Source organism: Bombyx mandarina, chromosome 20 (genome assembly GCF_030267445.1).
Source record: "Bombyx mandarina strain Sakado chromosome 20, ASM3026744v2".
Lineage (NCBI taxonomy): Eukaryota > Metazoa > Arthropoda > Insecta > Lepidoptera > Bombycidae > Bombyx > Bombyx mandarina.
Genome location: NC_143226.1, coordinates 1,104,330 through 1,128,955, shown reverse-complemented (window position 1 = coordinate 1,128,955; position 24,626 = coordinate 1,104,330). Strand labels below are relative to the sequence as shown.

The 24,626-nt window shown below is 35.1% G+C and overlaps 1 protein-coding gene across 5 annotated transcripts in view; it reads left to right on the top strand.

The window, feature by feature from the left end:
* Positions 1-24,626, top strand: part of Adamts-like (A disintegrin and metalloproteinase with thrombospondin motifs like) — a 174,954-nt gene that overhangs the window by 132,402 nt on the left and 17,926 nt on the right. For all 5 annotated transcript variants that reach the window (XM_089736136.1, XM_089736135.1, XM_089736133.1 and 2 more), the window contains exons 5-8: positions 9,014-9,149; positions 10,879-10,986; positions 22,781-22,916; positions 24,243-24,372. In XM_089736136.1, coding sequence (XP_089592262.1) covers positions 9,014-9,149; positions 10,879-10,986; positions 22,781-22,916; positions 24,243-24,372 — 510 coding nt within the window. The remainder of the gene's footprint in view (positions 1-9,013; positions 9,150-10,878; positions 10,987-22,780; positions 22,917-24,242; positions 24,373-24,626) is intronic.

Here is a 24,626-nt window from a genome sequence, read left to right as displayed (position 1 = left end):
TAGACCCGCTGATTAAATTTATTAATACGAAAATTAACTGATTCTTTATAATCTAAAAGGATTTTTAGATTGACGATTTTTTTATGTAGCTGTATGGGTCACGTTTGTTTCAAAAAAGATGAAGGTTATTTAGTGGAATGATTGGCGTTGGTGGTATTCTTCTTCGTTTTTTTTTTATTGCTTGGGTGATGGCATTTAGTGTTCAATGATTACCGGAACCCATAGACATCTATAAAGTAAATGCCGTCATCCACCTCGAGACATGAGTTCAAAGGTCTCAGTTTGAACAGTACAACGGCTGTCCCACCCTTCAAACCGAAACGCATTACTGCTTCACGGCAGAAAATAGACAGCTTGGTGATACCTAGCCTTAAGGACTCACAAGACGTCGTACCGCCAGTCAAAATTATATTAACAAAAATCTTTACAAACTTTTTTTCCTACCTAATCGTTGGTAACCCATGACCTATTCCAACTACTCACGGAACTAATTGCTAACGCTGACCCCAGTAAGAGCACTGCTTCGCTGAATCTACCACCAGATCGGAGCGACACACTGAGAAGGTAGGCTGAGAAATTTAGTCGGATGCGTCTATGAACTAGTTCGCACGTCGATCTCTTCATCGTAATCAATCAGTTCGACAATCAATCAGTTCAACGAGTACGGTGACCGGGCTTACAAACATTATCACAAGGTGCCTCTCTATTATTAGATCTAGGTCAATAACATGGTTTTGTATTTATGTACCACCAACAGTTCCTCTACGCTCATTGTTCCAGTTCACTCACCGATGTTTCATATCCACGGCTTTTAACATTGTTCGGCGAATCTCCTAGTCAGGCCTCGTCCATTAGGATCAATGCTTAAGCATTTGGTACCTGTAATTCCGAAGCACGTGCCGAAATCATGCAACCAGAACCTTTTGCTTCTCGAAAATCTTCGTCCATTGTCGCGACACGTTAATAACGTTCATATAAATTGAAACCACAACCTTAATAAAATGTTTATGTAATTTATTTCATTAATTTATTATATGAGTAGGTATATTTAGGTACAAATGTGTTTTGTGTGCACGTTTTAATAAAAAGGTCATCGTCAAAATATATATATATTAAGGAAATTGCTTACATGTTGTCTGCACGCCACACGTGCTACTGCGAAATATCATATTAATGAATACATATTACATACGGTTGTATGAGCATAGGTTAGTTTGTGCAAATCATTGTTTTTAATAATAATCTTCTTGTATAACAATGATGTCTGCTTTTTTTAAATTAAATGTTTAAACAAGTTCTGATTTATAAGTCCTAGATTAACGGGTAATCCGCATTCGTGACCCTTCCCGGCTATTGTTACAAAACCTATACCTATCAAGTGCCAAATATGTTCATTTTTGTGAAAAAGAAATGTTTTGGCTTTTTTACCAACGTGAGGTACCACCAAAGTACATCGCATGATTTATTTTTTGGTTTGATAGAAAAACCGCTTTATGCAATTAATAATTAATACGTTATAATAAAGGCATGATTATACAAAATACGTGGCGTACGCTTAGCGCATTTATGAGCTCTAAAAGCATTGAAAAGCATAGTATACAAGATGAGTTGACAAAACTACCGTCAAAATGTCCATAATACAAAAAAAAAGATGTGTGATGTCGTGGGACACCGGATAGGAACGAAGTTACATATTATAAAAATATTAATCTTAAGTTCTATTCGAGGTATAAAGAAAATAATTATTCGGGTATACATTTTTTATTATGATTTTTTTATTGATAAAAATAAAATAAAGCTACTTTACAAAGTTATCAAATTTATTTTATTTACAATGATTTATAAAAAATATATAATAATAATATACAAAGAAACAGCTATTTATATGAATAATAATAATAACCGTCATCACGTAGACTATACATTAGACACTGTATAGCCATCATACTAAGACTATACATAAATAATAAAAATCTTAGGTTACGGACGTTTTTTTCCGGTCAGGGTACCCCCCGCCGCATCGTCCAATAAGAAACTTCGTTCCAAAAATTAAAGATCTAAATACGTTTAAAAGTGTTCTACATCAATCAAAAAAGTACAAAAGACGGTTTTCAATCTCAACAATATCCTTCAGAATATCAACACAACACATCTAATTCAAGTCTGTGGGATACAGCACACAATGGCGGCATGTGGACTAAGGTCGATTGCACAACATGCATTGTGGCTGTACGCGAGCTGTTACTTTGCTCATTATCGTCAATTAGTGAGACGTGAATGTGGTAGGGGCTTTATTTCTATTATTTTTATGTTGGCATTATTAGTGTTGTTAATAAAAATAACAAAATAATTCATAAGCGTTCGAAACGTTCTAGCATAAGCGAATATCGAGCTCTTTGGCTTTGGGGACGTATACATACATAATGTAATGTGGAATAAGTTACATATCGAGAGGTGAAAGGCTATTTGTTTTAAGCGACATTTTTGCCACTTTACAGAAGCGTCATTTAAAGTTTAAAATGTGTCAAAAATATCTTCAGCTGTTTCAAGGGAGGGAACTTAATTGAAGTTCAATTAAAAACATCGAACTGTTGATGCTAATCTATACTTCTATACTTATATTATAAAGAGGAAAGATTTGTTTGTTTGTTTGTATTGAATAGGCTCCAAAACTACTGAACCGATTTGAAAAATTATTTCACTGTTTGGAAACTAAGCTGTTGTAGAGTGTGTGGTAGAGTTAACATTGTTATTTATATTTTGACATTCAACATGTGTGTTGTGCTGACATCTAAGTTGAAATAAATGATTTTGAATTTCAATTTGTTCCCGAATGACATAGGCTATAATCTTTTTTGAAAAAAATTAAAGATCCTTACTAAAAGTCCAATAATGTAACACAAGGTGTAAAAAAATTACCTAAAATATTCTTTACATTGCGTGCCCTGCAAAAACTATTGATGATAGAATAAAATAATGTACTACGTCTTTGTAGAACTTTATTGTTATTTACAAAAAAATGGCGCGACAGCATATGTCTAACTATTATAGTTGAGACGCAGTAAGTGTTCTTTTATTTTAAAAAATAAAACAACTCCGTTGAAATTTTTGTTAAAGACCCGAGCGGAGCCGGAGCGGGCCGCTAGTACCAAATAAAACGCAGCTTTAATTACAAAGGTAAATGTCGGGTATTAAGCAAAATTTCACTTAAACCAAATAGTTGAAATCGTCGTGGCCTAACGGATAAGACGTCCGGTGCATTCGTGTTGAGCGATGCACCGGTGTTCGAATCTCAGGCGAGTACCAATTTTTCTAATGAAATACGTACTCAACAAATGTTCACGATTGACTTCCACGGTGAAGGAATAACATCATGTAATAAAAATCAAACCCACAAAATTATAATTTGCGTAATTAAATGTGGTATGACCTCTTGTGAGTCCGCGCGGGTGGGTACCACCACCCTGCCTATTTCTGTCGTGAAGCAGTAATACGTTTCGATTTGAAGGGTGGGGCAGTCATTGTAACTAAAATTGAGACCTTAGAACTTATATCTTACTTTATTACTGGTGGTAGGACCTCTTGTGAGTCTGCGCGGGTGGGTACCACCACCCTGCCTATTTCTGCCGTGAAGCAGTAATGCGTTTCGGTTTGAAGGGTGGGGCAGCCGTTGTAACTAAACTTGAGACCTTATATCTCAAGGTGGGTGGCGTATTTACGTTGTGGATGTCTATGGGCTCCAGTAACCACTTAAAATCAGGTGGGCTGTGAGCTCGTCCACCCATCTAAGCAATAAAAAAAAAAAAAAAAATATCTCAAGGTGGGTGACATGTTCACGTTGTAGATGGCTATAGGCTCCAGTAACCACTTAACACCGGGTGGGCTGTGATGTGTGGGCTATGGGCTCGTCCACCCATTTAAGCAATAAAAACAAAATTGTTATAAGCACACATTACAATAACAATATACGAATGATAACCCTAAACCGGTAGCTATCTATTATTATTTAGCTAATTATTTAATAAGGTCCGTACAAAAAAGTTGGTCAAGCACCTACACGTAGTTTTAATAATACACACCGTAAAAGAATATGTAGTTTTAAAAAACCATCAAATGCAAACAAACGTATTCGATATTTTAATGTTATTATTTACAAATTAATTTTTGCATCATTAATTAATAATTTATAACAATTAACTTATTATTCCATACACCAAGTTGATATTTCAAAATAACTTCTATATTTAAATTACAAAGAGACAATAAAAAAATATGTTTGATCAAAGTACATATTAGATCGTAAAATCGATTATAAAACTTATTTTTATGGCAACATTGTTAGTTTAGGGTTTGCGCCTACTGAGCAGATCAGGTTCTCCTGCCCAATTTAAGCAATAAAGCATTTACCTTTTTACTTTAACTATAAAACAAATTCAATTTCATTATGTTTTTTTATTGCGTAGAAAGCGAATAAGCTCGCGACTACACCACTATATAAATGCCTCCACCCACCCACCTTGAGACATGACGTCGAGTTCTCAATTGTATTCTCGGCTGTCTCAATTTTCAAAGCGGTACGCATACTGTTTCGGGGCAGGATTAAGCAGGGTGGTACGTGCCCGAGCAGACTTACAATACTTCTGACGACCGGTATAGGCCAGTTGGAAATTGCTGTAAACTGTAGCTCACTATCTAGTATATTCCTTTTGCATCACTCACTGAAAGAGATGTGGTGTTACAGTTCTTAGCCGACGTCACCCAGCACGCACATGTGTTTTTATTCCACTTGTAATATTAGGCTGACGGTTTGAAATCCCGTCATCATGGTTGCACACTCAATGACTCGATTTTAGGGCGTACTGTCCGTGTTTTCTAAGGTTCCTCTTTATTTTAGAGTGTTACCTACTCTCGGAAATTCGGTATTTAATACAATGAATTCGACCTCACGCATCAAGGTGAACTGTGACAACGTCTTAACACCAAGTGGACAGTCTACTAATCTAGAGCAATCAAAAATTCAATGAAGACTTCGATGGTTGATCGTATGAATATATGAATATTTTTTTTGCTTTGATGGTTGGACGAGCTCACAGCCCAACTGGTGTTAAGTGGTTACTGGAGCCTATAGACATCTACAACGTAAATGCGCCACCCACCTTGAGATATAAGTTCTAAAGTCTCAATTGTAGTTACAACGACTGCCCCACCCTTCAAACCGAAACGCATTACTGCTTCACGGCAGAAATAGGCAGGGTGGTGGTACCTACCCGTGCGGACTCATAAGAGGTCCTACTACCAGTAAAAATCGGTTTCGATTCTTCAGTTCAGATGCTTCAGTTGCCTCTGATTGATCGGAGGGATTTTTCCGTAACGGAATGGTGCCCTAATGTTCAAGTAGACGGTGAAGTTTACTCGTAAAAACATGTATCGCATGGTTATTCTCGTGCTTCGGATAAAACTTAAATTATTGCTACAAGAAGGCTTTACGAGTTTAATAATGTATTTTAAGAGTGTTAGACTTTTAATAAATAAAAAAACATAGTTAAGTTTACATAGTTATTGAAGCTATGCTTTTAGCTGAAGGTTTTTAGTCGATAGATATAAAAATAGTTGGATGTAAAGAGTAAACTCGTTTGCTCAAGGAAAATAGGTAAAAATATATTTCTGTCCCTTTCCTTTTTGCTTACTGTTGTTTGCAAGCTGTTGCTTGAAAAACATAACCTACCTAAAAAAATCAAAATGAACGTTTTTTCATTGTCGAATTTCATCTTCCAAAACAGTAACTGGACTAATAAGAAAATCTTACTTAATATGTTTGAAAAAAATTTAAACTCATAAAACGTGTTTATTAAGTGATTTAGACGGCGGTAACATAAATAATTTTCTTAAACAACTTATTATAATAAACCATTTATAAAAATATAAAATTGGAATTGCGCGCAATGGTATACGTAAATTTTGTGTTCAAAAATAACTGATCAAGTATCATCAATATGTTGGTACTGGCAAAGTATTTAAAAATGATATGAATATATTTTTTATTATGAAATTTAGGAGTCGAATGTGACATTAGAAGCTGGACCTATACGAATACGTTAAACTTGATCCCATAACCATATTTTTGCTACTGCACTCTTCACACGTGTCTAAAGAATATCTATATTCTATATCTATACCTAGTCAGGTCATAAATTCTGTCACATGTTTAATGTAAAATAATTGAAACAAGTTTATTCATATACCAAAATGAACTTAACAAAACATAGATTCTTATGACACTAAAGTTTATTCAAAATGTCCTATGTGATTTTGAATACAGGCCTTCAATCTGCGCGGCCAGTCGTCTATCGCAGCACGAACGAGGTCCATGTCAATATCGGCGGCTGCCTTAATCAAGGATGTCTTGAGTGACTCCAAATTGGGATGAGGCTTTGAGCACGCTTTTTCCTCCAAGTGTTGCCATATCTTGTAATCTAACGGATTCAAATCTGGACTGGAGGAGGGCCGGTCTTCGTGCCGGATGAAGTCGATTTCACGCGCCGCCAGCCAGTCTTGTGTGCTCTTCGCTCTATGAGCTGGCGCCGAATCTTATTGGAATACCCAGTGCCTGTTATTGAACATGGTATGAGAAACAGGTTCCACGAGGTTCGTCAGGACTGTATTTTGATACACAACTGCATTCGTTTTTACACCTTTCTCACAAAAATGTACCTCTGTTAAGCCCCAATAAGAAACTCCCAACCATACCATGAGCGAGGATGGAAAATGACCTCGTTGGACACGCGGAATACGGTTGCTCGCTTCTTCACTACTGTGTGCGTACACCTTATCATTTTGTTTGTTGTAGCTCTCTTCTACGGTAAAATTTTTTTCATCCGAAAAAAGAATTTCCCGATATTTTTTTCCCGCGTACCGCTTCAACAAAGCGCGGCATCTCTTCACTCTCAGGTCCATTAGACGAGCATTCAAACGATGTCCTGTTTTTCTTCGATATGCCCGAAGCCCTAAGTCTTCATTTAACACCCTTTTCACCGTGGTTCTGCTTAACCCCATCTGATGGGCCAACAGTTTCTGCTTACGTTTGGGATTTCTTTGAATTCGCGCCTTCACAGCTTTTATCACTGCTGGAGTCCTAACAGACCGAGGGGCGACCACTTCTTGACCTGTCATCTACACTAGAGTCTTCATTGTATCGTTTGATGGTACGATACACGAATCTTTTGGTTATATTCAAATTTTTCAGTATGTTAAAAATTTGAATTGGCGCGTAACCGCAACGATGCAACGCAAAAACTGCAACACGGTCTTCTTTAAGCGTCCACTCCATATTTAAAAATGAGTAAAATTCTAAAAGTATACATTTTTATTTTCATGAACAATTCGAAATTCGAATTCAATAAACTTTTTTGTAGCCAGCATTCTAAAAGAAAAGTTTTTACTGTCTGACAATATTTATGACCTGACTAGTTATATATAAAAATGAATTGCTGTTCGTTAGTCTCGCTAAAACTCGAGAACGGCTGGACCGATTTGACTAATTTTGGTCTTGAATTATTTGTGGAAGTCCAGAAAAGGTTTAAAAGGTAGATAAATATGAAAATTCTCGGAATTGAATAAATTTAGGTCTTTTATTTATCGGTTGAGGCACTACGAAGTCTGCTGGGTCAGCTAGTAATATAAATATGGACGTCGAAAATCATGTGCATATCTATTATTGCTTTAATTGGCTGACGTTATTACAGAGAGTCTATTCATAGCAGAAACGTACTATTTGCCAACTTGAGACCTGAGTATACCTGATAGTGAATGGTTACCGTTCATAGACGTCAGCAAAATCATCTTCATTTCATTTCATAATTTTTCATAAAAATAAGAGTATAAATTAAAATAAGACATGACTTAAAGGTCTTAGTTACCAGGTCATAAAATACCTAAAAAAAAAGACGTCAGCAATGTCAGGCGCACACATCCTACCTTCAATTCAAACCGTCAATGTACATTGCGTGATGACTCACATTACGCCCTGATACCAGTAGTAGGTAGGTTTATGTAAACAGATTCGACTAGAATTTAAACAGGTTCACATATAAATGTAAGCTCGCTAAATCGAGTCTTGTTAATGACCTAAAACAGTCTCACGGTTTGATTATCGAAAGGTTAAATTATTCGCGGTCACGTAAGTTCTATATCGAAATATCGGTATTTGAAAATTAACAGAATACGGACGTTTTATAATTCTGAGTGCAACACGCAAAGTAATTCAAAAATGAGAATCACGCATACGCGTTCGCAGTGTCGACAGAAATTAATAATCTCGGGAATCCGGATTCTTCAAAATTAAAGAGGAAAAGGATTTAAATGAATAAAAACGTATGCAACTCACACGTGGTAGAAGCGAAATCTTGAAAAATATTGGCTTCAACATAATGAGACAAATGTAAATTTTCGGGAAGAGAATGATAAAATTGTAGGTTTTAGTAATGATCATAGTGATACAAAGTTTGGTAAAATTATTTTACATTTTATTCGTATATATTACATAGATTTATTCAGAATGTATTAAGTACGAATATTAGGTACGAAGCAAGTCACAACTACGAATATAAGAAACACTATAACGCACCGCCCGCCACCGGAGTAGTTCATCCACACTACCTGGAGCCACTGCGTTCATCTACAGTGCGCTTCCAGAGATCTTTTTTGCCACGTACCATCCGGCTTTGGAATAATGTCCCCTCCACGGTGCTTACCAAGCGCTATGACATATCCTTCTTCAAACGAGGCTTGTGGAGAGTACTTAGCAGTACGTAGCGGCTTGGCTCTGCGCCTGGTATAGCTGAAGTCCACTGGCGACGGTAACCACTCACCATCAGGTGGGCCGTATGCTCGTCTGCCTACACGGCCAATAAAAAAAAATGCTTCCTATCTCATTTTCTCTCACGTTAAATCTTATGAATTTATGTGTCTGTATCTTTTTAGTTTTCAAAAAAACAACTATCTTTCTTTTTTACAGGAGGGCTCGATCGGTCACGATCTCGTTATAAGGCCGATACCTGACACGATGACGTCACCCGCGCAAGACGATGAGATGTTCATGGACCCCTCAAGCATGGCCGACATGGTCTCCATAGACACCGGACTGCCTATTAGTAAGTATCTAATAGCTGTTGTAGTCTTATTCCGCAAAAGAAACTACTCTATCTTTATTTTGACCCATCAAACCTTGGTTTTAATCAAACAACAAAACGGATTTTTTTTTTATTGTACAAAAACTATTATGTTGACGCGGGACTAATGGCGACCGATTATTTTCCAAAAGTATCCTGCTATTTATTACATACGAGATAAAATACATCACTTACAAATAGTTAAAACAATACAGCCTTATTAATGTTACTAATAGAAATATTGTGTTACAACACTACATACCTACTTCGGAACATATAGTAGGTATGTTGATTTGGACCCTAATACATACTTATAATGATGAATTTTTCTTAGGCAATTATATTATTTTTAATATTCGAAATATCAATACTTTTTAATTACACTTGTTTCTGCGTAATGTCTCTTGTTTTAAATTCGTCAGTAAAATTTCTAGTTCGAAATTTTGCATGTGAAAAATAAATCAAATAAATTAATTAATTATTTTTATTAATTGTTGTTTTGAAACGTGCGAATTTTTTGTTTTTTATTTAAATTCGAAAGGATATGAGACAATATCCTAATGAAAGTTAACATTAAAATTTCCTTCTTCGATTATGTACTAATTCACGAAATATGTAAATACCAAGATTTCGTTATGTCATTTATTTTCTAAATGGCGCCAACGTATTAAACAAAAGCATAAATTAGAAAATAATTTATTATATCCACATAAATAACTTTACAATCAGTGGTGTTCTTAATACTAACTATACTAATATTTTCTCTGCGTACGTGGTTTTAGATACGTTGTCTGAGATGGAGGCTGGTGTAACACCCGGTCATCGTTCTCGTCGAACCCGTCGCTTGCGACGAAGGGCTCGGCGAGTAAGTTAACCCTCAGACACAGCCCACTGAGTTTCTCGCCGGATTCTCTCAGTGAGTCGCGTTTCCGATCCGGTAGTAGATTCTGCGAAGCACGGCTCTTGCTAGGATTTTTTTTTTTTTTTTATTGCTTAGATGGGTGGACGAGCTCACAGCCCACCTGATGTTAAGTGGTTACTGGAGCCCATAGACATCTACAACGTAGACGCGCCACCCACCTTGAGATACAAGTTCTAAAGTCTCAGTATAGTTACAACGGCTGCCCCACCCTTCAAACCGAAACGCATTACTGCTTCACGGCAGAAATAAGCAGGGCGGTGGTACCTATCCGCGCGGACTCACAAGAGGTCCTACCACCAGTAATTACGCAAATTATAATTTTGCGGGTTTGATTTTTATTACACGATGTTATTCCTTCACCGTGGAAGTCAATCGTGAACATTTGTTGAGTACATATTTCATTAGAAAAATTGGTACCCGCCTGCGGGATTCGAACACCGGTGCATCGCTTCAACACGAATGCACCGGACGTCTTATCCTTTAGGCCACGACGACTTCAAAGTAACATTGTGTTAGCAACATCGCCAGGTTTGAGCCCCGTGAGCTCACCTACTAGCCCGGTGACGCTGACATGGTCTCTCTAGACCATCAGCTTAGGTAGAAAGAAAAAACAGTGTATCAGTATGAAATTATGTCAAGAATTCTAAAAAAAACTGTAAGGTCTTTTTAAGAATAGACGTATAGAAATAATATTGCAAAACGCATTTTTAAACTACGATAATATACGAGTCGATTTATTTGGACATTTAAATATATATATAATGACGGCTTTGATCTCGATTTTTGCAGTGAAAAGAAAAAAAGAAGAGCAAGACAGACTACAGGAGGCCCTTAACGGGGCCCAGCACGTTATCATCAAACGGGATCCTGCGGAAGTTGACCACATGAGTGACTATGGTAAGTCCTTGAATTATATAATTAACGCGCGAAACATTTTTTTTCGACTGAAACTGTTTTTGAATGAAGTTGCCCACTAAATCACTCATTACAATACGACCGACGTAACTTGGTGAGTCTGAATATAGCCGCAGGTGAACTTTCGCGCATGTACACTCGTAAAAAAAGTGTTATTAGCATTCATTTTTTAGTAATATAAATGACAAAATTATTATTTAATATAATTCATACTAAATATTATTAAATTATTAACGTTAAATATTTAATATTTAATATTTAAAAAAAAAAAAAAAAAATTAATAAAAATAAAGTATAACTTCTTACGCGCGTACATAAGTACACGCACCCTTTTTTCCCTACCTAAGCTGATAGCCTTGAGAGGCTATTTCAGCGTAACATTAACTAGTAGGTGAGCTCACGGGCCTCAAACCGGAGTGTTGCTAACACTGGCCCCAGCAAGAGCAGTGCTTCCCAGAATTTACCACCGGATCGGAAACGCGACCCACTGAGAAGATCCGGCGAGAAACTCAGTGGGCTAACTGAAACTTGACGGTTTTATTAATGCATGATTAATTTCGAAAATTTAATTCGATCTTGCAAAATTTTACAGGTTACATGTCTAATTTGTATAATACTTTATTACACACTTAACATTCGTTCACGAACTTCCCACAATGAAGGTAAAAATTCGTGTGGCTAAAATGCATTAGCAAATTTGACTAAATTTACATGTTCAAGAATGGTGGTCGGCAGGACAAATCCTGATCTACTATAATTGAGTCCTTGACCTCAAGCATTGACTGATATTGGCTGGCAAAAAACACTCAAGAAACTAATTTAATGTAATAGAGATTTAAAAACAACTATATAATAGTATCAACGTTGCGACATCTAGTCGAATAGATATCAGAAAATGGCCAATAAATCACAGAATGACATACGTCATTCGCGTCGTTCGCGCCATGATGTTTTCAGTGCATAGATATATATTATATATATAGATATAATATAGTAACAGTCACATGACTGAGTGAAACCTACAAATTATTAATAAATGTCAAATATTATCTATATATTAATACGTGAAGCAAAAACTCTGTATCCCTTTTTACGAAAATTGCGCGGACGGAGGAGTATGAAATTTTCCACACTTATAGAGAATATAGAGAAGAAGTGCATAATGCTAATATTTTTTTTAAATAATGCATAAAAGATACATTAAATCAATAAAGAAAACATTACACACACTACATACCATGTATTTGACGCACACACGCATGCATACTATTTATTGTCAAACTTTTGTTCTTGACGTCTGTTGTCAAATTGAGAATAGATTAAATATTGTTTGTCTTTGTTAATGTTTTTTATACTGTAGTCTTGGCGAAATTTGTGATTACAGAAGTATAAAATACAATCATAATAGTGTACAAACTTACAATTCCAATTAATTATAGTCGAATTTCGACTACTGCGGGACCTCTAGTAATATTAAAACGGTAAATTAAAACAGTAAAAAAATAATATGCCTTTTGTGAAGTGCACCGTCAAAGGTGTTAAAATGTACTAAGCCTATTATTATTAATTTAGTACACGTTTAAGCCCGAAGAAATAATAATAAAAAAAAACCTCGAGCCATCCAAAAAACCGCGATCCACTCAAAAAGTCAAATGGAGTTTACTGTTAAAGTGTGTTTGCTAAACGCCTTCGTTATTATACTGAAAGCATGTACTTATTCTAATTTAAATAGTTAGTTAGATATATTATTTATTTTACGAAAGGTTATCTACTTACTACATTACGAAACTTTTTACTTGGAAAACGCTGACATAATTGAACTCGTGCTGCCATCTATTGTCATGTACGCATATTACTATGTTACCCAAGTTATTTCATTTTGAAATATTCTGTTGTTTACACGGTTTACGATCGTCATGGAGTAAATTGCAATAAACTTCAAAGATATGTTAATGGCCTATCGCAGTAAATATTCTATCAGTATAGTCAGGTATAGGTTATGCCACTAAATAGACATAAAAAGAATGATATTTCTTATTCATTTAAATCAAATTATATGTATGTGTCAATTTAATCACACTAATCGCGTTTTCTAATGTGACACATATCAAATAAAGCCTCGTTTATGTGAAAGAAACAGGTTCCGCAAAAAATATATAATGTGTAATAAAATTCAAAGTTATCAAAATGGACTTGGCGGGTATGTATTTATATTTATGTTTATTATAGCACGCTATGAACGTTTTTTAGAATAAAATTGCGTGTTTAATTTAGCTTTTCCAGCTGTTAAAAAATACGACGCTGCGTTAATATTTAATTATTACTCAACTTAATCTTGTATGAATAAAGACTTGGAATCTATGCTGAATTTTTGTATACTGTTCAAGATAATAGAATCAACAATAACTTTGTTTTGACACATCACAGTAGATACTACATATTACAGCACCCATCGATTGAATCATTACGAGAGTTCCCCTCATTACGGATCTTCCCGATTCACTAACGGTGCTTTTTGGTACCACAAGCACCGGTCACCGTCCTCGTCGAACCTGTCGCTTGCGACGAAGGGCTCGACGAGTGAATTAATCCATAGACACAGCCCACTGAGTTTCTCGCTGATCTTCTCAGTGAGTCCCGTTTCCGATCCGGTGGTAGATTCTACGAAGCACGGCTCTTGCTGGGGCCAGAGTTAGCAACACTCCCGGTTTGAGCCCCGTGAGCTCACCTACACGTCAAGAAGCTGAAATAGCCTCTCAAGGCTATCAGCATAGGTAGGGAAAAAAACGAGAGTTGTCATGTGACATTCTAAATATTTTTGGATATGACATGCCTTTTTATTTAAATGTGATTTTAGTACTCGAGAATTTAATGTATTTTACAACCTTTTAAACAAACAGCGGTGTTAAACCTGTTTGTTTTCCTTAGATTTTTCGTGTATTTGTACTGAGTACGATATGAAGGGTATATAAATAAAATAAAAATGTTAGTGTGAGTGCATCATATGCTATTGACACATTGACTTGCGTCCAAGGTGTTCACGACACGTGAGTCTCCGGAAAACACTTACCACACTCATTAAATCAATAGGGCTGGTACATACCCGAAATTAAATATAATTACTGATGTTTTTAAGTTCTTTAAAATTAGATTACTCTAGTGAAATTGATTTTATATAATTATAATTTGATTATGAAACATAATTAAAAACTATTTTGTAAAGGAAATATTAGATTATTTTATTATTGCTTAGATCGGTGGACGAGCTCACAGCCCACCGTGTCTTAAGTGGTTACTGCAGCCCATAGACATCTACAACGTAAATGCGACACTCACCTTGAGATATAAGTTCTAAGGTCTTAGTATAGTTACAACGGCTGCCCCACCCTTCAAACCGAAACGCATTACTACTTCACGGCAGAAATAGACAGGGTGGTACCTATCCGTATTGACTCACAAGAGGTCCTACCACCAGAAAAAGGCACTATAGGTGAATACAGATGTTCTAAGTTAATAGAATGAGATCCTGCGGTGACGAATTGTGTTAGGCTAAGAAGAAACGAAGATATCAGAATGGTGATGGCTTATTTATTAGACGTTATTTATCTGTAAGTCAAATACTCAATTTGGCTGCCACTTGAGTTTGTTTAATATATATGTAGAATAGGGATCGCAGCGCATAAAATAAAACTTCCACTGTTCCAAAATCTTCTGTTATAATAATAATTTAAAAATTAATTAACACTTTTATTACGCCTTGCTTATTTTTTAACCGTTTTCGCCATCTTCCTTTTCTCTGCCATTCTGTCTGTCATTATCTTCTCCCTTTCTTTCCGTTTTCTCTCACTCACATCTTAACGTTCCGTTCCACACTCTTTTCATACGTTCCGTTCTTGCTAATCCTACATAATATATTTTTAATAAACAAAAATAAATCAAATTTTACAAAGCCCAGCCCTGCTTTATGACGGGAAAGGCAATGTAACTTGAAACGACAAAGGAACCGGTCATCGAAATGTCGTCTTCATTATTCACAAGATAATAATTGTTGTTGATTATCGCTAATTAACCGACGCCCGTCCGTCTGTTTTGTTGAGGACAACATAGACTACGTATGTTATTCATTGTGGAAATACTTAATGCACGTTGCATATTTGTTTCCGTAAACAATAAGGACCAATGAAGACTGAATACAAAAAAAAAATATTAATTATTTATAAAATTAAAAAAAAAAAAAAACTCATATTTATAAATATTACTGATGGTAGGACCACTTGTGAGTACGCGCGGGTAGGTACCACCGCCCCGCCTATTTCTGCCGTGAAGCAGTAATGCGTTTCGGTTTGAAGGGTGGGGCAGCCGTTGTAACTATACTTGCGACCTTAAAACTTATATCTCAAGATGGGTGGCGCATTTACGTTGTAGATGTCTATGGGCTCCAGTAACCACTTAACACCAGGTGGGCTCTGAGCTCGTCCACCCATCTAAGCAATAAAAATATATATATACATATTTATATATCCAATATGGACGACAATCCAAATTTTAATGTATACAACCTTTCACAAAATCTTTTATAGTTTCATTGGATGTTTCTGTCGAAATTGCTTTTCAAGGTTCGTTGCGTCAATATACATTCTAGTTTTAAAAATGGAATAGTTGCTGCTTTTAGTGTCATTGGATTTTAGTCCTGCTGAGGCTGTTTATAGTAGAAATCGTCGGTGTGAAGGATGTTCTGTGCTCACATGGATTCAATCAAACCAGGACACCAGAGACAATTAGAATAGTATTCTCTTCGCAAGTGGTAGCTATAGTTAAAACTACTTTTTATCGTGTCCGTATTGATGAAAAAAATACCAATGTATACTCGTAAAGTGGAAAACATTAATCAACAAAAACAAATAACTGAATTTGAAAATATAATTCCATTTTTTTAAATAAAATTCATTTCAATCTAGAATTTATTGCCAGCTTACTAGCACTACTTTGGTAAAGACCTATTAAAATACTGACAATTTATTTCTTGTGTAATCTCTGTCTTGTATAAGTCTTCTTGGGTAATTACTGGTGGTTAGGACCTCTTAGGAGTTCGCGCGGGTTGGTAGCACCGCCCTGTCTATTTCTGCCCTGAAGCAGTAATGCGTTTCGGTTTGAAGGGTTGGGCAGCCGTTCTAACTATACTTGAGACCTTAGAACTTATATCTCAAGGTGGGTGGCGGCATTCTAGATCTAGGCGGCGTTCTAGATGTCTATGGGCATCGGTAACCACTTTATACCTCGTCCACCTATCTATGCAATAAATAAAAATAATAATAATAATAATAATTGAAAAACGCAAAATGAAATCGTATAGCAAGTTTTAATTGAACAAGAACAGTAGATGTTTTATTGAATTAAATGCTTGTGTCAGTAGAGATATTAAAACAAATGTTTAATAGCACTGCTGGGCTATTGATGGACTGTGTTCGTGATTAGTCTACTATAAACTAGTTACTAAAACTTGTGGGGTGAGTGAATATCGCTACACGTTTAAAGATTGTGGTCGAAATCTCAATTGGATCGTAATAATGGCCGCCTTGCTAGAGCGCAATAATGCTTTGAGGCAGAAATATGGGGGACAGCCGTTAATAAATACTGCTAAGGCTCAGACCTCTTGTCTCAACATGGGTATTGATGTCCTACCACTTAACTACATGTATCGCCTATTGTTATATCGTAATAGCGATGTGATTCCGTAACTAAAGAGAATTATGTCTAAAGAACACATAATTAATTGTATTTGTCTTCATATAGATAAACTTATTCAGTTTGCTTACTTACCAAAACACAATCGATTAGCCATCGACTCAATTGATTTCGTATTATTGTCAAATTTGAATCTCGATAATCATACATTATCATAATAACCGTTTTAAAATGCAACTCAAATATTGCGTTTAAAAACATTAAATAGATTCAAAATTAATTTAAATATAATAAATAGTTTATATGTTATTTAACGGGTTCTTGCCACGTTTTTTTCTTTAGTTTTTAATGAGGTCTCGATATTTCTTCGGCAATGTTTGTAGCGCCGGAGTCACGGATATAATTCAAATTGAACAAGTTGATTTTATTTCCTTAGTTAAAGTTATCGACGGTACAGACATTTGGTTTTAAAATTTAGTGAAAATTCAGTTCCTAAAACATTTATTTTTAATGCAAAAATTTAAAGATAAAAGAAAGGAAAAATCTAATTGATTTAAATAGAATTAGGTACAAAACGTAATTTTATCGTTATAAGGAATACTCCTAAAATTACGTAGAGTTACGAACAAAAGGTTAGGTTTTTTTTTTTTAAATCTTAAAACTTTTGGACTATGATATTTAAAAATTTAGCTATTCGAATATTCAATATTACGAATAGGTACACGTTCGGAAACTGGTTTTTTTTTTGTATCTGCTACACGAATATTCTAATCAAGACGACATCGTCACATCTTAATGACGGGGTCATGAGGTCAAACGTTATACTTACGTCATTTTATAATATTAAAAATATCTAAATTGTTAATTCCGTGATATAACTATATATATGAGTATAATTCAGTGGTGGGGAAAACCGGCATATGGACGATTTCGTACTGGTTTTGCGGATTTTAGTTGGGAAGGCTTCGGTCTGTTTGCTTTTTTAATTGTATATTTGGTCTCGTAAAATGTCATGATAAAATATCTGTGTATATTTGCCGTGCCAATCGTGCGCGACTTTTGGGTTTATTTTTTTTTAGTATCGACGACCTATAGGCTGTAGGTACTTTGTAAACATCAATTATTTTACATTAACATAAAATAGTCGCATATATTTTATTTTCGATAAGTTGAAGTCATCAATATCCGACTTTCTGGATCTCATGCCAAGATTAGGTAATTGAAGAAGCTAACTTGGTATATATGTAACTAGTCTGGCCATAAATACTGTTTGTTATATAAAAACTTTTCTTTTTTTCAACTTTTTAATTATTTAACTTTTGAATTTGGAACATGTATATTATTTTAAAAACTTCTTTTAAATTTTGCGTCATTTCACATATTTTTTCCTGTTCATTAGCAAATTACAATATGGAATGGGGTGTTATAGAAAATAGGATGCACAAAGTGCAAGTGCAAACAGCAGTGCGTAATTCCATTAATTCGTGGCCAAACAGATTAAAGGCCTGTATGCCAAAGGTGGCCATTTCGAATTTTTTTTTTTTACTGAGACTAATAAATATGGAGGTATACATTTTAATAATATTACACTACTTCATTTAAAAAAATGCATTTCCATTTGTAACAGAACTTATGGCTGGACTGGGTATATAATAATATGTGTTTACGTATATAATGAAACTAAATATCTTGGTATATATGTAACTAGTCTGGCCATAAATACATAAATACTTATATAAAAACTTTTCTTTTTTTCAACTTTTTAATTATTTAACTTTTGAATTTGGAACATGTATATTATTTTAAAAACTTCTTTTAAATTTTGCGTCATTTCACATATTTTTTCCTGTTCATTATTAGGAAATTACAATATGGAAAGGAGTGGTACAGAAAATACGATTGCACTAAGTGCAAGTGCAAACAACAGTGCGTAATTCCATTGATTCGTGGCCAAACAGATTAAAGGCCTGTATCCCAAAGGTGGCTATTTCGATTATTTTTTTTTACTGAGACTTTAATAAATATGTAGGTATAAATTTTAATAATATTACACTACTTCATTTAAAAAAATGCATTTTCATTTGTAACAGAACTTATGGCTGGACTGGGTATATAATAATATGTGTTTACGTACATAATGAAACTAAATATCTTAACGATAGATATTGGGTTCATAAATTAACGTTAAATATCATATGACAGCGAATTTAAACTAAACTCGCGTATCTTGTACGATTTCATGTTTTTTTTAGACTAAGCTTGTTTAATGTGTAAGTATCCTAAGTTTTTATTCTTCTCAACTCCATAATTTAGTATTTAATAGGCGTGAATATTTTAGATGTGAATAAAACAATTATTTTTCGGTACAAAGCACGAAGCGTTTTATCAATTACAATTTTACAACTACGCCATTGAGAAGTTTTGCTTCGTTATTTACTGATTGAAGATTTGTTGTCCGTACTGACGATTAAAAATAAAACGAAATTATGACGCCACACACACACAGCTGTTGTAAAGTTATTGTATTTTTTTTTATGGCTTCGTGAATCATAACAACCTAGAATTGTAATTAAGTTTTACAACTTGTAAAAATAGGTTTTAATTTGCCATGTGAGCTTTATTGAATGCGCCTCTCCTTTGTCCTTTTGATCAGTAATATTATTATCATGGATTGAATATATGTATTAGCAATGTTTTTGTTTTTTGTGATAATTAATAAATGGGATTAACTTCTAAATAATTACAATTACTTAAAGACTTTAGCTTGTTTTTGCATACTTCATTACGCTTAAAAGTTTATAGCGTTGGTTTGGATTGGTTTTTGAACTACTAGTAATACATCTACTGGTGGTACCACCACCCTGCCTATTTCTGCCGTGAAGCAGTAATGCGTTTCGGTTTGAAGGGTGGGGCAGCTGTTGTAACTATAATTGAGACCTTAGAACTTATATCTCAAGGGGGTAGGGCATTTACGTCGTAGACGTCCATTGGCTCCAGTAACCACTTAACATCAGGTGGGCTGTGAGCTTGTCCATCCATCTAAGGAATAAAAAAGAAAACATCGCTTAAAATGATGATATTCCTTAACTGTAGTTCATAATATAGTATGTACGTACATGAGATGACACCGCTAGGCATTATAGATTTACTCCCTTACTCTTGGAAGAATTAAAAAAAAACACGTTTCTATTAATAAAAGTTATAGCACAATAAAATATGAAGATGGCTCTAATTTATTGTTCATATCTCATTCGTTATGTTGATTATCTAAACGTTTTGTGCGAATAATTAAATTTACATTTTAAATTAGTTTTTCGCGATGTAGAAAAACTAAAATACACTTCGGAATAGTAGTGACCGCTTTTGTTTTTGCATTTTAAGTTGTCTACATAAGTTGTATTACAAGTGACAAAAAGAAATATCGAGATTTTTGAGAATAAAATAACCAGAGATTTGTTTTCTTAAATTATCATTTACACACTTAAGTTAGCCTTCTAGTTTTAGAGCTTGTAGTCTATAAAGGTAGACACACCAAAATGAAAATGCTATCGCCAAAATTGGTTTATAAATTTGACTATCCCTTGTAATGGAATTCCACAGACACAGCCCACTGAGTTTCTTGCCGGATCTTCTCAGTGGGTCATGTTTCCGATTCGGTGGTAGATTCTGCGAAGCACGGCTCTTGCTAGAGTTCATGTTAGCAACGTCGTCAGGTTTGAGCGCCGTGAGCTCACCTACTAGCTCGGCGAATCTAGAATAACCCCTCAAGGTTACTAGAATAATAGGTAGGAAAAAAAAGGTAATGGAATAACTGCTTGAAGTCGTGGCCTAAAGGATAAGACGTCCGGTGCATTCGTATCTAGCCATGCATTGATGTTCGAATCCCGCAGGCGGGTACCAATTTTTCTAATGAAATAAGTACTTAACAAATGTTCACGATTGATTTCCACGGTGAAGGAATAACATCGTGTAATAAAAATCAAACCCGCAAAATTATAATTTGCGTAATTACTGGTGGTAGGACCTCTTGTGAGTCCGGACGGGTAGGTACCACCGCCTTGCTTATTTCTGCTGTGAAGCAGCAATGCGTTTCGGTTTGAAGGGTGGGGCAGCCGTTGTAACTATACTGAGACCTTAGAACTTATATCTCAAGGTGGGTGGCGCATTTACGTTGTAGATGTCTATGGGCTCCAGTAACTACTTAACATCAGGTGGGCTGTGAGATCGTCCAGACTTCTAAGCAATAAAAAAAAAAGTGCTATCCTACCAAGTAGTGGTTAGATGCACAATACACCCTACCACCATTAATAAATAGAACAGTAAGATTACCGTAAAAGTATAATAGACAAATAAGTTGAAGATAATTCCACTAAAGACGGCTGGGAGAATCTTAGTAGCCACTTGGACTGTTAAAATGAAATCGCCTTCCAAAGATAATTATTATCTATGACGCCACGACACCATTTCAATTACAAAGCATTCGATTTAGCTTCTCTGAGGATATACATAGGCGTTTAAAATATTTATGGGTTGGTATGATTAAAAAAAAGAAAATATTTGAGAAAAAACAAAAAAAAAAGCCCGCAGAGTTTGTTTCGCCGGTTCTTCTCAGGACTGGGGCTTTTTTGGAACCGGTGGTAGAGTTAACATTGTTATTTGTATTTTGACATTCAACAAGTGTGTCATACTGACATCTAAGTTGAAATAAATGATTTTGAATTTGAATTTGAAAATCTACACAACGCAGTTACCGTCTAAGCTATGGAATTAGGATTCATCAACATTGCGTCCTTTTTCTCGTTAAGACAGGGTTTGTCGGAAAATACTTAGCGAGTCAATTGGGTATATGCACTTAGGTTGGTTAAGTTTTAATAATATAAATATATATAATAACATAAGACTTGGGAATCGCCTCCCGCGATTAATAAATTGAGAAATTGAAGTTGAACGTGATCTCGGCATACAACGAAAAAAGCTAATAAAAACCAGCTATAAAACCAATCAAAAAGCAAACGTGAAGTTTGAATATATGTAAATCGAAACAAAAAACGGATAGATCGCAAAATAATTAAGATGTATAAATGCTTAAAATAGATAACATATAATTTATGTCATTATAAAAAGAGGTTGACATAAGGTGCAGTGAAACGATCCAAATAATGGCCAAGATAAGGTAGGGTAGGTGTAAATAATGGTAAAATTTTGTTGACCCAAACTAATGAACATTTTCCAAATAAGATATGACCTAAAGGTCTCGGTCACCAGGGCATAAAATTTAAAAAAAAAAAAAATGTTGAATAAACACAACAAACAAGCTACAACAAAGAGGCGGTTTTTATTTTAATTGCCTCATTTGTGTGAAAATACGTTAATAAAACTTAATACATAATAAATTCCGTTTTCAGGTTATTTGAGTATTGATTAAAAATTAATCGACCAAGGGAACTTTTTATTTTTATGTAATCTTATAATTAAGGTTATGTTTGCCTCTTTCTTTTCTGTAATTATACAGTCAAAGGGGTCAATGGCACCATAAATTTAACACTCAGACGAAGTACAGGTACCATATGTATGATAAAAAAATGAAATGAACTTTAACATCGATTAATAACGATGCTCTACACTCGACGGCAGATAGAGGCAAATGGCGTGGAATGGTCCGTAATAAACTCCAGTTGATAGGTGGTCACGACCCTCAGTATTGAGGAAACCGAAGCAAGAAGAAGTATAACGGTGGATTGTTTAGGGTAGACTATTTTTGTTATTCGAGGTCATTGAACTTATCATTTCTGCTTAAATTCTTAATTAAATTAAGAATACTGTACACTGCGTACTAAATATTGAATCAAACCATGCCTATATCACGAGTATCAGCTACCTGTAAACCATCAGAATCTTGAAGTGCATTATTAACGCTCTCTTTAGTGTAAAATAGATATCCTGCCGGATAAGCAGAAGTCTGACAAATGTGTATGTGTTTGTGTGTTTGTATGTGTGGGTGTGTGAGAGAGAGAGAGAAAGAGAGAGATACAGAGAAAAAATAATGGTTATTTTTAAAAATTGTAAAATAAAATATATTTTTCTTTCCCAGCATTCATGGAGCCTGACCACATTGGCAAGAGGTACAGGCGGAAGAGATCGGCAGAGGCCCATAAACGACAGAAACGCGAGGCGCCTTATGTTATATACCCCGAGATATTGGTCATTGTTGATTATGACGGGTACAGGTGAGCACATGATGACTTTTTGTATTTAAACTTTTTAGTTTCTATAAAATGAAATGTATAGTAAATGAGTTATATAACACAGTAATTAAGTAGTTGTGTTAGTAAGTCTTATGTTACTGCAGGCCTCAGGTAAAACAACGCGAATACCGCTCTCTGGGTATAGCCGTATGAAGTATATTCTAACCTTAAGATAATAGAACAACATTAAAATGACTTTTATAAATCGTTGTACCATAATATAAGCATTTTAATACGATAATATGTGTAAAATATCATTATATTATCTACGGAAATATTAACAGAATAAAAAATTATAATATAAAAAATATTTCGTCTATTTATTCCGCGAAACATTCATAAAATATAGCACATATAGGACGATTGAGAGTCCCATCGCGTCTCAAAGGGGGCTGTAGCAACATAATGATGTTAAAACGTTGTATTGTTGGATGTTTTCCAATATTTTGTATTCGAGTTTAGGTATGTGAATGTCTACCAAAGATGTTAACCGATTCGCAATTTATGTATTACGCATCATCAATAATTTGAGTAGGTACCGCCTTTTTGAGTTAACGCCGCCCCAAAGGAGGCAACAAAAATGCAGAGAAAACATAAATCTTAAATATTTAATTAAATGTAGCATACGACTTGATGCCACGTAATTTGTTGCCCTAGTCAAATATTCCACGGTTCCGGAAACATACAGACAGATAGGAAGTAAAGCACGACTTTTTACCAGCTATTATTTTTTATTTTTTATTTCTATGCAAGCGTCACCGAGCGAGTAGGTGAACTCACGGAACTCTAACCTGAGGACTCAAAGCATGACAAGTATTTTACAAATGTACTGGCTCCAGTAGTCAAGATCACTGATGGACCAACGTGATTCATGTTTTCTTGAACATGCAATCGTGGAGAATTAAATGCGTTCTAGTAATCTATAAATGGCGGCAGGGTAAAAATTACCTGTCAATTATATCGGTCTGTGTACACAAATAATGCAAATTATTTTTTGTATTTTTTTTGTATTCCTAAACGCCGGTAAGGGGTCATTCCCGAATGGGTAGGTGAATTCACGTGCTCAAGCTAAGAGAATTTGCTAACAATAGCCTTAGTAAGAGCAGTGCTTCGCAGAATCTACCACCGCATCGCGACTCACTGAGAAGAACCGATTTTTTTTCTTTTCTTTTTTTTATGGTGTACTACAAAAGAAGCCCAAAGCTAAGCTTTAGTATCAATACTGTACCAAGACGAGCGTTATTTAGTCGTTGGTTTCTCCCAGCAATGTACTGAGAATATCTAGTAATAGAATGCCTCGCTTCTCAGGTTACATGGCGGCGACAACGTGCAGATCAAACGTTATTTCGTATCGTTTTGGAACGGAGTCGATTTGAGGTACAAACTGCTGAAGGGGCCAAGGATAAGGATATCTATAGCTGGTATCATAATTTCAAGGGTGAGTACATCATTTTTATTAATCATAATAAAAATAACACTATTTCAATCATGAGTAGTAGTGCACATTGTGTAACAATAGTTTTGGATAGGTGGTAATGAATTAAGTTACATAATGTCGTGGCAATTTTGTTATAAGGTATGTTTTTGTCTCAAATTGATAGCGGAGCTCACTTTCATTATTTGTAGTAAGAGGTGGAGATTACAGACGTCATAAAATTATTGCCGCCAGCTACAATAAAACATTTCGAATCG